The sequence below is a fragment of the Amblyraja radiata genome, chromosome 39 (genome assembly GCF_010909765.2).
Source record: "Amblyraja radiata isolate CabotCenter1 chromosome 39, sAmbRad1.1.pri, whole genome shotgun sequence".
Taxonomy (NCBI): Eukaryota; Metazoa; Chordata; class Chondrichthyes; order Rajiformes; family Rajidae; genus Amblyraja; species Amblyraja radiata.
In genome coordinates, this window is record NC_045994.1 from 13,554,842 (window position 1) to 13,571,928 (window position 17,087).

Sequence of the window (17,087 nt, forward strand, 5' to 3'; positions counted from 1 at the left end):
CATGTGACAGTAAACTAAACTAAATATGCTCTGCAGAGATGCTGCCTGACCCACTGAGTTACTCCAGTGCTTTGTGTCTTCTTTTGTAAAGCAGCATCTGCAGTTCCTTGTATCCCTATGTCTAATTCTGGCGGTGGGCAGTTGGTTCAGTGAAACACAATCAGCCATATCTAAAGCCCAAAGATAGTCAGTCGATCGTATGAAGGAACACTCTTCACAGCGGAGCCCGATTCATTGAGTGTTTTAGCAAGTCGAAAGGGCGTCCCACTTGGGTGTCATTTGCGCGACATCTTTAACGCATGGTCGATGCGCGATGCGCGCATGGTGCGCGTTACGCCCGCATGGTGCGTGGTGACGTGTGGTGGCGCGCGGCGCCCCAGGATTTTGGGATGTACAAAATCTTCGCAAATGACGCCCATGTGGGACTGGCACTTTAAGTCCACCAATTCATAATGAGAGCTGACACTGGATTCATTTCCGAGTGTCCTCATTTCACTTCAGACTTGGCTGGTGGGGCTTTCAATCCTTTGGGACGGAATCATCAGCTTTGCTGAAGCATCGAATTAAGAACCAGAATCAGCTGTAAAAACGGCATCTCTGTTAACAAAACAGGGCATGGAAAATTCAGCGATCTAAAGCACTTTAGTTAACGTGCAAGGTGATCAAGCGATGCTTTAGCGATTGAATAAAATTGAGATAATAAGTTAGGTGAGGAATTCGAGACTTCAGCAAAATTGAGACTCCTTTCTTGTTTCCTGGAGCTGTTACAAAACAATAAAGTCCAGATCACTGCGGTCCATTGTCCCAGAATCACTGGAATTAACAGCTTGCACAAGCCGATTAAAAAAATCCATACCATTCTGTGAGATAAAACATGACAAAATGCAAACTTACCAGACATTAATATTAAGCAAAGAGCCTTTTGGGATTTATTTTTTTCCCCCCTTGCAGAAATACATTTCTAGCGCTTGTGAATCTCCTGCACTCGGGAATAGCAGGAACATTCACCAAGGCCCATAGTCACATGCGCTGCCAGAAAGAAATACAGACCTTCGTACAAAGCAAACATTGCCGCAAAACTTTTAATTGCTGTTAATTAAAGTGTTGGGCTGGGGAATGTGGTATCGTGTTACACCTCTGTATGAACAATATAGGAGAAGGTGGATTGTACTCATCAGGCTGCAGAGAAGAGGAGCAACCAGTTCCTCTTGCCCCAGTTATGAATATCAGGTTCTGAGAGTAAGCTTTACACCATGGAGTTGTCGAGGGGAGATCCGAGACCTAACTCTCCGCACTGTTTAAGAGGCAGGGCATGGCCAGTGATCTGATGGCTAATGCCACTGTCCCACTTAGGAAACCTGAACGGAAACCTCTGGAGACTTTGCGCCCCACCCAAGGTTTCCGTGCGGTTCCCGGAGGTTTTTGTCAGTCTCCCTACCTGCTTCCACTACCTGCAACCTCCGGCAACCACCTGCAACCTCCGGGAACCGCACGGAAACCTTGGGTGGGGCGCAAAGTCTCCAGAGGTTTCCGTTCAGGTTTCCTAAGTGGGACAGGGGCATAAAAGTGATTACTGCCATGATAATGGAAATGATGACTGAAAGAGACAATAGCGATAAGCTTGAATGTAAAAAAACATGATTGTGAATGATCATCAAAGATACCGAAAGGGAAAGTTCATAGAATCACAGAGTAGGGAAACAGGCTCCTCAGTCCACCAGGTCTATGCTGACGATCCAATGCTTTAGACTTTAGAGATACAGTGCAGAAACAGGCCCTTCGGCCCAGCGTCTGAGCCGACCAGCGTTCACTCCGTACACTAGCACTATCCTACACACTAGGGACAATTTACAATTTTTACTGTAGGCAATTAACCTATAAACTTTTAACTTTAACATTGCGAAAGGCTAAAGTTGTAGGACAACTTGTTCTATTTGATCTTATTTGATTGTGCACGCCAGGTTGATTGCATTCATCGAAACAGGGCGGACCACGTGAAGGTTGCAATCTCCCACCCCAAACGTGAGGCCAATGCTTCATCGGTTAAAGAGCATCGTGCCTGACCTCAAGCTACCTTTCTCAGCCGTGTAACAGGACACACCAGGTATAAGTGCGCACAGATCAGGCTGCCACAGCTGCAAAACCACTTGGGTTACAATTATATATACTCATCTGCAGTAAGTGTACACCCCCCCCTTGTTTCTGAGTATGTGTTACGGACTGCATTGGGTATTGACTTTAGTCTGCATTGATCAAAGGTGCAAGAAAGGAGAAAGATTGTCCTCGGCATGAGTAAGTATTTACCAGATGCTCTTGGCTTCTAGAGATTACACCTCGATGCCACTAAATATCTTGGGCATTAACATGACATCCCCTTTTAGCACTGTTTAAGAAAGAACTGCAGATGCTGGAAAAATCGAAGGTGAACACACACAAAACTGGAGAAACTCAGCGGGTGAGGCAGCATCTAAATTCTACTCCACTGTCGGATCTTAGAAGAGTGCGTGTAGGGTGATATTGGCCACGACCTACAAAGTCATCAGTTACAAGTAAATTCTACTTTAATGATGTATGGGACAGTAGGATGTGAAATGATGCAACACACAACACTGCATGCGGTGCAAGCAGACGACTTGCTCCAGATCACAGATCCCGATCAAACACATGAGGTGAGGCAGTGGATGATGAGTCACAGAGTTATACAACACAGAAACAGCCCAGCTTGCCCATGTTGACCAAGATGCCCCATCAGAATGAATGACACTTTATTGCGGGGAAGGCAGGAAATGGGGGTAGGAGGGAGAGATAGATCAGCCATGATTGAATGGCGGAGTAGACTTGATGGGACGAATGGCCTAAATCTACTCCTATTCCTTATGACCTTATTGTGACAAGTGACAGTGATATTATTTCTGCATACACAAGGTATGTAAAGAGTCACCACATAAAGGGCATCAACAAGGTTACAAAGTGTCACACGCCAGGTCCTTCTTTGTTCTTCCCCCCCCCCCCCCCCTCCCCCCAGGGACGTTTCTACACTCCCCATCTACAATCGTCCCACCTGCCACCATTTGGAAACACATAACTGTGTGTGAATGTGTGTGAATGTGTGTGAGTGACTGGTGGTGGTCGGAGGGGCCGTAGGCGCAGATTGGCAGCCACGCTTCCGTCAGTCTGCCCCAGGGCAGCTGTGGCTACAGAAGTAGCTTACCACCACCGAGTGTGACTGAGGAGTGAATGAATAATGCGATGTAAAGCGCCTTGAGTATTAGAAAGGCGCTATATAAATCCCATCCATTATTATTATTATTATTATTATAACCTTTTCAAACCCACTTTAGGATTTACAATAAAGTGGTCTGTTAGTTTATTCCAAGTTATAGAGCCATACAGTATGGAAACAGGCCCTTCGGCCCATCTTGCCCATTATGACCAAGATGTCCCATTCTACACTAGTCTGACCTGCCCAAGCTTGGTCCATATCCCTCTAAACCTTTCCATCCATGTACCTATCCAAATGTCTTAAATTTTGTTTTGGTCCCCGCCTCAACCACCTCATCTGGCAGCTCGTTCCATACACTCACCACCCTCTGTGTGAAAAAGGTTTCCCCTCAGGTTCCTATTAAATCTAGTAAACCAGTCCAATTTAAGTCCAGTGAACCTTCACTACTGACAGCTTTGAACAGTATTCTTTTTTCTGCAAGACTTGCTGAAATTACCGTCATGTACAGACACTCACTAACTGAATTTACAAGCGAACGTGCGTTTGGGAAGTGTCTTGTCCTGACTGCTGCCTCACAGCAGAAGGAGTTAACCGATTTACACAAACACAAAAGTCTGGCAGCATTCGCTTCCCTTTGTATACGTACAGGCAGCAGCTGCTTCAAACTAGTTGTGAACCGATTGATTTAAGACGGTGGCATTGAAAGAGTTAAACAGATCTGCTTAACTCTTCCAGTGCCACCATGGGCAAGATTTGCACTTCTTGTGGCTTTAATTTAGCTTAGTTTAGAGATACAGCACGGAAACAGGCCCTTCGGCCCACCTAGTCCGCACTGACCGCAGGTCCCCGCACATTAACACTACCCTACACACACTGGGGACAATTATACACAATTTTACACATACACCAAGCCAATTAACCTTACAAACCTGTACGTCTTTGGAGTGTGGGAGGAAACCGAAGATCTTGGAGAAAACCCACGCGGTCAAGGGGAGAACGTACAAACTCCGTACAGACAGCACCCGTAGTTGGGATTGAACCAGGGTCTCTGGCACTGTAAGCGCTGTAAGGCAGCAACTCTACCGCTGCGCCACCGTGCCGCCCAACCTGACCCATTTAAAAAGACGTGCCAGGTGAGGTTAACAATTCCGTGATGTACTTCTACAGCCTGGATTCTTGCTCAATATCTCAGCGCGAGGGCTGGTTTCCTCCATGAGGACTTGGCAGATGAGTTATTCCGCGGGGGTTTGCGAATGCTGAATGACGTTCACATTGAAGCAGAACTCAGTCACATGCAAGCGATTTCCACCTCCCATTCAACGAATGGATAGCTTATCTCTCAGCGTTCCTTGGGAAATTATGCATGATAAATCTTGGGATTGGAGTTCAACCCCCTCGATCCAAGGCATGAGATGCATTTGCAGATCAGACCCAATCTGAACGTTAGGACTTGCAACTATTTGGACAAGTTTCATCCCTACCAAGATCTGATCTACATGGAGCTTTCTTCATTATGGACATTAGTAAGTCCATGCATTTTGTTACAATTGCTGGCAGTTCAACTATGATAGACAATGCAAAGTGGAGCCTTGCTAGATTCTCTCATTACTAATAACATCCATAGAAACATAGAAACATAGAAATTAGGTGCAGGAGTAGGCCATTCGGACCTTCGAGCCTGCACCGCCATTCAATATGATCATGGCTGATCATCCAACTCAGTATCCCGTACCTGCCTTCTCTCCATACCCTCTGCTCCCCTTAGCCACGAGGGCCACATCTAACTCCCTCTTAAATATAGCCAATGAACTGGCCTCGACTACCCTCTGTGGCAGGGAGTTCCAGAGATTCACCACTCTCTGTGTGAAAAAAGTTCTTCTCATCTCGGTTTTAAAGGATTTCCCCCTTATCCTTAAGCCGTGACCCCTTGTTCTGGACTTCCCCAACATCGGGAGCAATCTTCCTGCATCTAGCCTGTCCAACCCCTTAAGAATTTTGTAAGTTTCTATAAGATCCCCTCTCAATCTCCTAAATTCTAGAGAGTATAAACCAAGTCTATCCACTCTTTCTTCATAAGACAGTCCTGACATCCCAGGAATCAGTCTGGTGAACCTTCTCTGCACTACCTCTATGGCTATAATGTCCTTCCTCATATTTGGAGACCAAAACTGTACGCAATACTCCAGGTGTGGTCTCACCAAGACCCTGTACAACTGCAGTAGAACCTCCCTGCTCCTATACTCAAATCCTTTTGCTATGAAAGCTAACATACCATTCGCTTTCTTCGCTGCCTGCTGCACCTGCATGCCCACTTTCAATGACTGGTGTACCATGACACCCAGGTTTCGCTGCATCTCCCCTTTTCCTAGTCGGCCACCATTTAGATAATAGTCTGCTTTCCAGTTTTTGCCACCAAAATGGATAACCTCACATTTATCCACATTATACTGCATCTGCCAAACATTTGCCCACTCACCCAGCCTATCCAAGTCACCTTGCAGTCTCCTAGCATCCTCCTCACAACTAACACTGCCCCCCAGCTTAGTGTCATCCGCAAACTTGGAGATATTGCCTTCAATTCCCTCATCCAGATCATTAATATATATTGTAAATAGCTGGGGTCCCAGCACTGAGCCTTGCGGTACCCCACTAGTCACTGCCTGCCATTGTGAAAAGGACCCGTTTACTCCTACTCTTTGCTTCCTGTTTGCCAACCAGTTCTCTATCCACATCAATACTGAACCCCCAATGCCATGTGCTTTAAGTTTGTAAACTAATCTCTTATGTGGGACCTTGTCGAAAGCCTTCTGGAAGTCCAGATACACCACATCCACTGGTTCTCCCCTATCCACGCTACTAGTTACATCCTCGAAAAATTCTATAAGATTCGTCAGACATGATTTACCTTTTGTAAATCCATGCTGACTTTGTCCAATGATTTCACCACTTTCCAAATGTGCTGCTATCCCATCTTTGTCCACCTCCCTGTCCCTTGCATCAGGTGACTCAACTGAAATCCTTGTCATCATGTCCACAGCTGGCTTTGCCATAGGGAGTATGTAGGGAGGAACTGCAGATGCTGATTTAAACCGAAGACAGACACAAAAAGCCGGAGCAACTCCGCGGGTCAGGCAGCATCTCTGGAGAAAAGGAATAGGCAGCGTTTTAGGTCTGAAGAAGGGTTTCGACCCGAAACGGCACCTATTCCTGTTCCCCAGAGATGCTGAACTCGCTGAGTTACTCCAGCTTTTTGTGTTTAAGATGCTGGAAAATTGAAGGTGGACAAAAATGCTGGAGAAACTCAGCGGGTGAGGCAGCAAAGATAGATGCTGCCTCACCCGCTGAGTTTCTCCAGCATTTTTGTCTACCTAGATCTTTGTGTCCGTCTTGGCAAAACCAATGCTTTGCTGTCCAATTACCAACCTCCAACAAAAACTCTGTTGCTGTAATTTAACTCACAACACGTCCCTCTCTTCCTACAACCTTGTACTTGCCAGACTACTGGTTTTGAGTAAACCTTGTCCATGGTATCATGGAACTCACCTTAAACCCCAGGTTCTCGATTCCCCTACTCTGGGCAAAAGACTGTGCGTCTACCCGATCTATTCCTCTCATGATTTGTTACACCTCCATAAGATCGCCCCTCGTCCTCCTATGCTCCAAGTAATAATTGTACCAATCAAAAATGGATACACCAAACTGGCTCCCCTCCTTGCAGAGACTGTAAAGGTTATAATCACTGAAAGCCTAGCTCTGATCCTTAAGACACAACTGAGATAAATTGTCATACAAAAATGACCTTACTTTCCCTAATCTGGTTCCTGTCATGTCAACAGGAACACAAGCCGTGAGATATCTTATTCCACCAAATCTCAAGTTTTAACCTAACGCTAACACATATTGTACAGCAGCTTAATAGATGCCTTCTGAAAATAACACTCCTTAATATCCCTCTTGTTTGCCAAGTTTTCAGTTAACGGCCCCAATTACTAATTTTGTTTTGATTCCTCGCCAGCCTTGAAATATTTCACTTTATTAAATGCTCTTTATAAATGCTTGCTGTCATAAAATATGAAATGATATTCTTGGCTGAGTATCTACGGACTTAATTCAATGTGTCTTGCACATGTGCTGTTTGACAAATTAGTGTTTGAAATGGGGTAAAGTAGCAGCTCAAACTAATGTCACATTGAAACTGTGGTTAACAATCAACACACGCGCACACACACGTGCATATACACACGTGTTCACACACATGTACACACGCGCGCACATATACACATGTTCACACACATGTGCACACACACACGTGCATACACACACACGCACATGTTCACATGCTCACGTGTGCACACACACACGCGCACATATACACATGTTCACACACATGCGCACACACACACGCGCGCCCACACACACGCATATATACACACACATATGCCCACACACAGGCACGTGCACACACATATATATTCACATGCATACACACACACACACGCACATATACACATGTTCACACACATGCGCACACACACACGCGCGCCCACACATGCATATATACACACACATATGCCCACACACAGGCACGTGCACACACATATATATTCACATGCATACACACACACACACGCACATATACACATGTTCACACACATGCGCACACATACACGCGCGCCCACACACACGCATATATACACACACATATGCCCACACAGGCACGTGCACACACATATATATTCACATGCATACACACACACACACACACACACACACACACATCCGTGCACACGTATACACATACGTACACACACATACATACATGTACACACACGTACACACACACATCATGTTTTGTTCAATGAAAGAAGCTCCATGGAGTAAAATAGCTGAGGACACTTTGAAACAGGGTAATTGTGAATTTTTAAGACAACTAAATGTTGAGAATAGCCACGGTCCAATAGTTTGATTTGAAAGGCTGATTTTCACTTTTCCTTGCCATTGAGATTGGGAGTGAGATCTGCTATTTCATAATTTCCAAAGAATATTACATCTAAGCCAAAATGTAGAGAAGGATACAGCAGGCATGCAGTGCAGACAGAGGGTGGCAAAGAACCAGATATCAACATGAAGTCAGAGGTCAGAGGCAGAGAGGTAACAGGAAGTTTAAATTGTTTCACCTTTGGCACAAGGAAGTAAACAGCTGATAACCACAAGAAAAACAGTTCACGCACATGGTAAAAACCGAGTTCAGCTACAAACACAATAGATCACCACATGTTAATGTCATTCCAGTTTTGGTCGTGGTGGGTGACAGAGGAATTTGGCCGGTTACAATTATTCTTGCACGGCTGATCTACCTCTGTGCGTTTCAATGGCATAAAACCCTGCCGACCCGAGGGTCCAAGTCTAAGGGGAGTTGATGGGGTAGTCATTCCTCGTGTACAGTCTAACTACAGATATGACGTTGAGAAGTGGGGAACTCCACAGCGACCCAACAATAAATAAATCAACTGCTTGACAAACATATAAAATTATAAAAGGACTGGACAAGCTAGATGCGGGAAAAATGTTCCCAATGTTGGGCGAGTCCAGAACCAGGGGCCACACAGTCTTAGAATAAAAGGGAGGTCATTTAAGACTGAGGTGAGAAAAAACTTTTTCACCCAGAGAGTTGTGAATTTGTGGAATTCCCTGCCACAGAGGGCAGCGGAGGCCAAGTCACTGGATGGATTTAAGAGAGAGTTAGATAGAGCTCTAGGGGCTAGTGGAGTCAAGGGATATGGGGAGAAGGCAGGCACGGGTTATTGATAGGGGACGATCAGCCATGATCACAATGAATGGCGGTGCTGGCTCGAAGGGCCGAATGGCCTCCTCCTGCACCTATTGTCTATGTCTATGTCTATGTCTATGATCGAATTTAGTTTTAACTGAAAGGGATCAGAATCATTCCTTGTGTAGAATGCGTCCTACACAGATAAGGAGGTGAGTGAATTGGCAAGTTAATTTAGCACAGTTTCGCAGCAGTGCTGACGTTCAGGGTGATAATGTATATTAGAGGACCTATAACTGAAGATGCAGGATTATTTCAGTGTCCTACCATGATAAGAATAATACGATGCAAATCCATCAGAAGGGTGGAACGGCAAAGGGTGCCTTTTCTTTACAGCTTCAGATTTCTTTCTTAAAATCTGGTTGAGTTATTCATTCAGTCCTTTCAGTTTAGTTTCGTTTAGAGATACAGCGCAGAAACAGGCCCTTCGGCCCTCCGAGTCCAGCGATCCCCGCACACCAACACTATCCCACACACACTAGGGACAATATTCACTGGAATTCAGAGGATGAGAGGGCATTTATAGAAACATATAAAATTATTAAGGGATTGGACACGCTAGATGCAGGAAAGATGGTCCCGATTTTGGGGGAGTCCAGAACCAGGGGTCACAGTTTAAGAATAAGGGGTCGGCCATTTAGAACTGAGATGAGAGAAAAGCTTTTTCACACAGAGTTGTGAACTTGTGGCAGTGGAGGCCGATTCATTGGATACATTCAAAAGATAGTTAGATAGAGCTCTTAGGGCTAGCGGAATCAAGCGGTATGGGGAGAAGGCAGGGACGGGCTACTGATTGTGGATGATCAGCCATGAGCACATTGAATGGCGGTGCTGGTTCGAAGGGCCGAATGGCCTACTCCTGTTGTCTATGTATCTATAATTGACACTCATACCCATCCAATTAACCTATAAACGTGTATGTCTTTGGAGTGTGGGAGGAAACCGAAGATCTCGGAGAAAACCCACGGGGAGGATGTACAAGCTCCGTACAGACAAGCCCCCGTAGTCGGGATCGAACCCGGGTCTCTGGCGCTACAAGCGCTGTAAGGCAGCAACTCTAGTCATATCGTGAAGAGTGCTTCTTCAGTCCGCCCGAATACGTGTCCATTGGGAATGTAATTGCTACAAGCACAATGGATGGGCGACTTCATTGCTTACCGCTAACATTCGATACTTTGTCCACCATGTGCCTTGTAACCTTGTTTTAGTCGGAGAATATAGCCGATGCGAATCTTAGACTTACAGGCAAAGTACAAGTGAAAGAGGCTGGAAGATTTGAAATGCGATGGAGTTCGGAACTTACCATTCACTGCCGGAGAAAGGCTTTGGTCTCTTTCTGTGTGCTTTCTATTTGCATTCAGAGGGTGGCTGTTGATGCCGGATCCTTCCAACATACTCACGATGTCGTTGCGATCGATGTTCTTCAGTGCCAGGTACAAGCTTTCCACTAAAAGGGCAGAAAGACCAGTTGAAAGCAGTGAAGAACAACCTGCAATGAGCACAATCATTCTGCCTGTTTATTGTTCAGCACTTGAATAACTTTGTGAAACAACTTTTCTTATCACCCGAGTCACCAATCCCTTCGACACATTCATGACACTCAATGGTGTCCATTTCAATGTCTTTCCCTGGGAATTGCTCTAGTGAATGAAGGACTGCAGTTGACTTTCCACATGGCTTCCCCTTTATCATTCCCCCTCTGTCCAAGGCTCGCACAACACCTACATCTTCACACACAGTACCTGGTCAGATAGACACAAAATGCTGGAGTAACTCAGCAGGAAAGGCAGCATCTCTGGAGAGAAGGAATGGGTGGTGTTTTGGAATGGTTTCACTGCCCTCCTGATTAATTTTACTGTTTGTGTGCCTCATTGTCACCTTCCCCTCAGCTAACAATTAGTCATTCTAAGTTTCCTTGATCATCTTCTGCTTTGATCTGTCCTTTTCACACCTTACCCTTCCATATCTCTGGTTTCCCCCCCACTCCCCTGACTCTCAGTCTGCAGAAGGGTCTCGACCCGAAACATCACCCATTCCTTCTCTCCAGAGATGCAGCCCGTCCCGCTGATTTACTCGGGTCGAGACCCTTCGTCACATTTAACTCTGCACCTCAACTCCAAGATGAGTTGTGATGTCCAACCTACTTTTAGCTCTTTTCCCCTCGTGGCTGGCCCACAGGTTGAGAAGCGCCGCACTCTGCTCCAAGAGGGAGTTGGGATTCTCCACCCGGATCTTGTTGATGTCATCTACGGAGAACTGCAGCTCCCGTGCCAACTCTGTGAACCAATAATGAAAAGGGCGAGCTTTGAAAGTGGTCACCTTGAACTCTCGAACTAGAGATCAACCATCTACAACTAGAGCGGAGTCACGAGCCTCAGACACAAGTTTAATTCAGCAGGACAATTTCATTTCTCTTTTTTAGATGGCCAACTTAATAATAATAATAATAATAATGGATGGGATTTATATAGCGCCTTTCTAATACTCAAGGCGCTTTACATCGCATTATTCATTCACTCCTCAGTCACACTCGGTGGTGGTAAGCTACTTCTGTAGCTACAGCTGCCCTGGGGCAGACTGACGGAAGCGTGGCTGCCAATCTGCGCCTACGGCCCCTCCGACCACCACCAATCACTCACACACATTCACACACATTCACACACAGGCAAAGGTGGGTGAAGTGTCTTGCCCAAGGACACAACGACAGTATGCACTCCAAGCGGGATTCGAACCGGCTACCTTCCGGTCGCCAGCTGAACACTTAGCCCATTGTGCCATCTGTCGTCCCGCAGATAACTTAGTTTAGTTTAGTTTAGATTAGAGATACAGCGCAGAAACAGGCCACTTTGGCCCACCGTGTCCGCATCTACCAGCGATCCACGCACACTTCCACTATCCTACACACACTGGGGATAATTTATATCGATACCAAGCCAATTATGCTACAAACATCCTCCATACCGGCTGCACCACTTTACAGCCCTTCAGTTCATAAGTGATGGGAGAAGAATCAGGCCATTCGGCCCATCAAGTCTACTCTGTCAATTAATCATGGCTGATCTATCTTTCCCTCTCAACCCCATTCTTCTGCCTTCTCCCCATAACCCCCGACACCCGTACTAATCAAGAATCTATCTATCTCTGCCTTAAAAATATCCATTGACTTGGCCTCCACAGCCGTCTGTGGCAATGAATCTCCCACTCACTAAAGAAATTCCTCCTCATCTCCTTCGTAAAGGAACGTCCTTTAAGGGTTTGGACACGCTAGAGGCAGGAAACATGTTCCCGGTGTTGGGGGAGTCCAGAACCCCAGGGCCCACAGTTTAAGAATAAGGGGTAAGCCATTTAGAACGGAGACGAGGAAACTTTTTCACACAGAGAGTTGTGAGTCTGTAGAATTCTCTGCCTCAGAGGGTGGTGGAGGCGGGTTCTCTGGATGCTTTCAAGAGAGAGCTAGATAGGGCTCTTAAAGATAGCGGAGTCAGGGGATATGGGGGGAAGGGAGGAACGGGGTACTGATTGTGGATGATCAGCCATGATTCCATTGAATGGCGGTGCTGGCTCGAAGGGCCGAATGGCCTACTCCTGCACCTATTGTCTATTGTCTAATTCTGAGGCTGTGACCACTGGTCCTAGACTCTCCCACTAGTGGGAACATCCTCTCCACATCCACTCTATCCAGGCCTTTCACTATTCGTTAAGTCTCAGTGAGGTCCCCCCTCATCTGTCTAAACTCCAGCGAGTCGAGGCCCAGTGCGGTCAAATGCTCTGTTAAGTTAGTGACCGGATAGATAAACACAGAACAATGTAAACATTACAGCTCTTCGGAGAGTCCCTCCCTTGTACGAACTCACCAGCCCAGCTGAGACCAAGCTGTTCCGCGATCAAGGACATCTTCATCTCTGTACGTTCCCAGGCGCTGAGAGAGGCTACAACAATGCAAGCACAGCGTTAGTTAATAACACCAGAGGGCAAGATAGCGTGCCGCAAATCTAAAATAAAGAGAAAAAGTACTGCAAATGCTCATGTGTGGAGGGTGGGTCAACGTTACACATCCGCGACCTTTCATCTAAAGGTTTTAGGTCATTGACAGGAGTTGCTTCACAGCTGCTGCCTAACTTGTTGAGTATTTTCAGAATTCTCTGTTTTAAAGCTGAGTGTTTAGTTTTGTTTAGAGGCACAGCGTGGAAACAGGCCCTTCTGCCCACCAAGACCATGCCGTACACTAGCCTGTACGTCTTTGGACTGTGGGGGGATACGTGGTGAAACCCACATGGTCAACGCACAAACTCTGTACAGATAGCACATGGTTAGGATCGAACCCAGGCCTCTGACATTGTAAGGCAGTTACTCTGTCACTGTGCTGCCCGACCGGCAGATGTACGACCAGCAACTCTGAAACAGTGTCAGTGTGGAGACGTGTAAAGCAGACAATATTGACTCAGCAGACACAAGGAACTGCAGATGCTGCTTTACAAAAAAAGACGCAACGTACTGGAGTAACTCAGCGGGTTAGGCGGCATCTCTGGAGAACATGGACAGGTGATTTGTTCGGGTCTGAAGAAGGGCCCACGTGCGACCCAAAACGTCACTTGTCCATGTTCTCCACAGACGCTGCCTGACCCGCTGAGTTACTCCAGCACTTTGTGTCTGACATGGATTTGGCAACTTGTTACACCTCTCTCCCAACTCCCATTTCTCAAGAGTAGTTTAGTTTAATTTATAGATACAGCACGGAAACAGGCCCTTCAGCACACCGAGTCCGCACCGACCAGCGATCCCCGCACACTAACACTATCCTACACACACTAGGGACAGTTGACACAAACACCAAGCCAAATAACCTACCAACCTGTATGTCTTTAGAATGTGGGAGGAAACTGAAGATCTCGGAGAAAAGCCACGCGGTCACGGGGAGAATGTACAAACTCCGTACAGACAGCACCCGTAGTCGGGATCGAACCCGGGTCTCCGGCACTGCAAGCGCTGTAAGGCAGCAACTCGTGAACAAACCCGCACAACTCCACGCTTCTAAGTGGGACCGGCCCCGCGTGGCCATACGGTGCCCGTACGCCTCAAGCGACCACGAGGTTGTGTAATTTGCGAGCCAAGGTTGTGTAAGTGGGACAGGCCCTTACCCATAGCCGGTTCGGTCAGCGTGTTGTATCGCTCACGGAGGGCCAACGGGGTCAGGTTGCGTCGTCGCTCCTCACTCCCATCCACCTGGCAGGAGAGAGAACGCACTTAGAATATACGGCAGACGCCAACAGGCAGGAGATCGCAGCTCATTGCAGCCCCGGCTCTCTGCAGCTAGTAGTCACGCAGTTGAAAGCTGAGCAGCTTCACGTACTGACCCCCGAGGCAAAGCTCCCTCATGACTAAGCTCCCTCATTCTCCCCCCCCCCCTCCCCCCCCCTCCCCCACTCCTCATCACCCACCCCACAACTGTCCATAGTTTTAGGCAGCTCATTTACACATCCTTCAGAATCTGCTGCCTTAAAGGAAAAAAAGCATGTTTAGTTTAGAAATACAGCGCAGAAACAGGCCCTTCGGCCCACCAAGTCCACACCGACCAGCGATCCTCGCAAATTAACACTATCCTACATACAAACTAGGGCCAATTTACACTTATACCCAGCCAATTAATCTACAAACCTGTACGTCTTTGGAGTGTGGGAGGAAACTGAAGATCTTGGAGAAAACCTACAAGGTCACGGGGAGAACGTACAAACTCCGCACGGACAGCACCCGTAGTCGGGATCGAACCCGGGTCTCCGGCACTGCAAGCGCTGCAAGGCAGCAACTCTACCGCCAACAGTGTCATGAGCCCGTCCCTTTGAGAATAGTGCCTTTGGAGTAATGATCAGAATGGAAACACGGGCGGATTTTCTGCTCAGCTTCTCAGCACTAGAATATTAAAGTTGGGGTCCCAGTGTTAGCAAGTACTTCGTGTTTAGCTAGGGGTGGAGGATTGCAACCTTCACGTGGTCCACCCTGTTTCAACGAGTGCAATCAACCTGGCGTGCACAAACAGAAGATCAAACAGAACAAGTTGTCTTGCAGCTTTAGGCTGTGCATGCCACATGCAGTGTTTAGCTACCCTCTGGGCCAGTGAACCTGCGGGGCAACAATACCTTACCTTCACACATGGAGGCATGGTGATGTTCAGGTTACAGATGATGTGCTGTAGATCCTCGTATTTCGTGGGCTTGCGAAGGAAGGAGATGTGTCCAGCGTGGTCCTTGCTGAGTTCCCTCACCTGGACAAAGGCAAGACAAGTATAAAGCACTCTCTCTCCATAGATAGAAAATAATAAATTGTCCCGAGTATGTAGGGTAGTGTTAGCGTACGGAATGATCGCAGGTCGGCATGGGCGCAGTGGGCCGAATGGACTGTTTCCGTGAGACGGGACTGGCATCGGCATCCATCGGTAGGTTTGTCCGCTGTAACCAAAATCCGTTGTAAAGACGTGGGTTAAATTTAGAGTTTACTGTACTGCTAATTTGCCGTCTCACAAAGAACTGCAGATGCTGGAAAAATCGTAGGTGGACAAAAATGCTAGAGAAACTCAGCGGGTGAGGCAGCGTCTGTGGAACAAAGGAATAGGTGACGTTTCGGGTCGTGTCTGAAGAAGGGTCGAGACTCTTCGCTCCATAGATGCTGCCTCACCCGCTGAGTTTCTCCGGCATTTTTGTCCACCTTCTGCTAATTTACTGTCAATGTGCTCTGGAGCCAAGGGCGATGAACGGCCAAGACTGGTAGAGATTTATGGTCAATATGCCGCTGTTAGTATACACTTATTAATATGATTAATAGTGACAGGAATCTACACAGCCTTCAGGGGCAGAATAGAACACTGTTAATGCACCAGTACCATCGATTTGGTTTACGATAAATGTTCTAGGTTCACATGCGCTGTGTAAAAACGGTTGTGGGGTTGGTAATGATGAGGCGGGGGGAGGGAACTACTTGCAGCAGAGAGTCAGGCTGTAATGAGTTGTAATCTCATCGCCACAGTGTATAAAATCTTTAGAGGAATAGATCGGGTAGATGCACAGAGTATCTTGCCCAGAGTAGGTGAATCGAAGACAGGAGGACATAGGTTTAAGGTGAAGGGGAAAAGATTTAATAGGAATGTGAGTGGTATGGAACAAGCTGCCAGAGGAGGTAGTTGAGGCTGGGACTATCCCAACGTTTAAGAAACGGACAAATACATGGATAGGACAGTGTAGATGGGACATGTTGGCCGGTGTGGGCAAGATGGGCTGTTTCCACACTGTATCACTCTATGACTGTCTTCCTGCACCATCTCTCACTGTGACTGACCTTGATGGTGATAGGGAGGCGGTTTTCCTTAAAGGAATGGAAGTTAAAACACCGCTGCTGCCCCGCCTTCCTCACCGGCACGATGTTGCCGGAACATTCCACGTACAACGGCATCCCCTCTCGCACCTGCGCACGATGAAAGAGCAACGGAGATTAGTTTAGGAAGGGACCCACGGGTGCTGGTTTACACCGAAGGAAGGCACAAAATGCTGGAGTAACGCAGCGGGTCGGGCAACATCTCTGGAGTAAAGGAACAGGTGACATTTCGGGTCGAGACACTTCTTCAGACCAAAAGTCAGGGGAGAGGGAAACCAGAGGTTCAAGTTCAAGTTCAAGTTCAAGTTCAAGTGAGTTTATTGTCATGTGTCCCTGTATAGGACAATGAAATTCTTGCTTTGCTTAAGAACAAATCAGAACAAATCAGAGCCGGCACCGATGACCAAGGAAAGGTGGAGCCCACAATGATCCATTGTTGGCTGCGGAAGAGGTGACAACCGAGGGATACGAACAGTGATACTCGCAGGAAGACTAGGGTGGGGGAGGGACGGAGAGAGAAGGAACGCCAGAGAAATTATACTTGGAATAGTCACCCATTCCTTCTCTCCTGAGATGTTGCCAGACCCGCTGAGTTACTGCAGCATTTAGTGTCTATCTAATCGAGATTTGCTTTTTGTTGTGGCTTCTGGAGGTAAGACCAAGCCACTTGCT

The 17,087-nt window shown here is 47.0% G+C and overlaps 1 protein-coding gene across 7 annotated transcripts in view; it reads right to left on the minus strand.

Annotated features, from left to right (window-relative positions):
• ank1 (ankyrin 1) overlaps positions 1-17,087 on the minus strand; it is a 208,595-nt gene that overhangs the window by 27,469 nt on the left and 164,039 nt on the right. For all 7 annotated transcript variants that reach the window (XM_033014019.1, XM_033014023.1, XM_033014024.1 and 4 more), the window contains 6 exons: positions 16,380-16,505; positions 15,193-15,312; positions 14,192-14,276; positions 12,908-12,982; positions 11,198-11,329; positions 10,357-10,500 (listed from right to left, as the gene is read on the minus strand). In XM_033014019.1, coding sequence (XP_032869910.1) covers positions 10,357-10,500; positions 11,198-11,329; positions 12,908-12,982; positions 14,192-14,276; positions 15,193-15,312; positions 16,380-16,505 — 682 coding nt within the window. The remainder of the gene's footprint in view (positions 1-10,356; positions 10,501-11,197; positions 11,330-12,907; positions 12,983-14,191; positions 14,277-15,192; positions 15,313-16,379; positions 16,506-17,087) is intronic.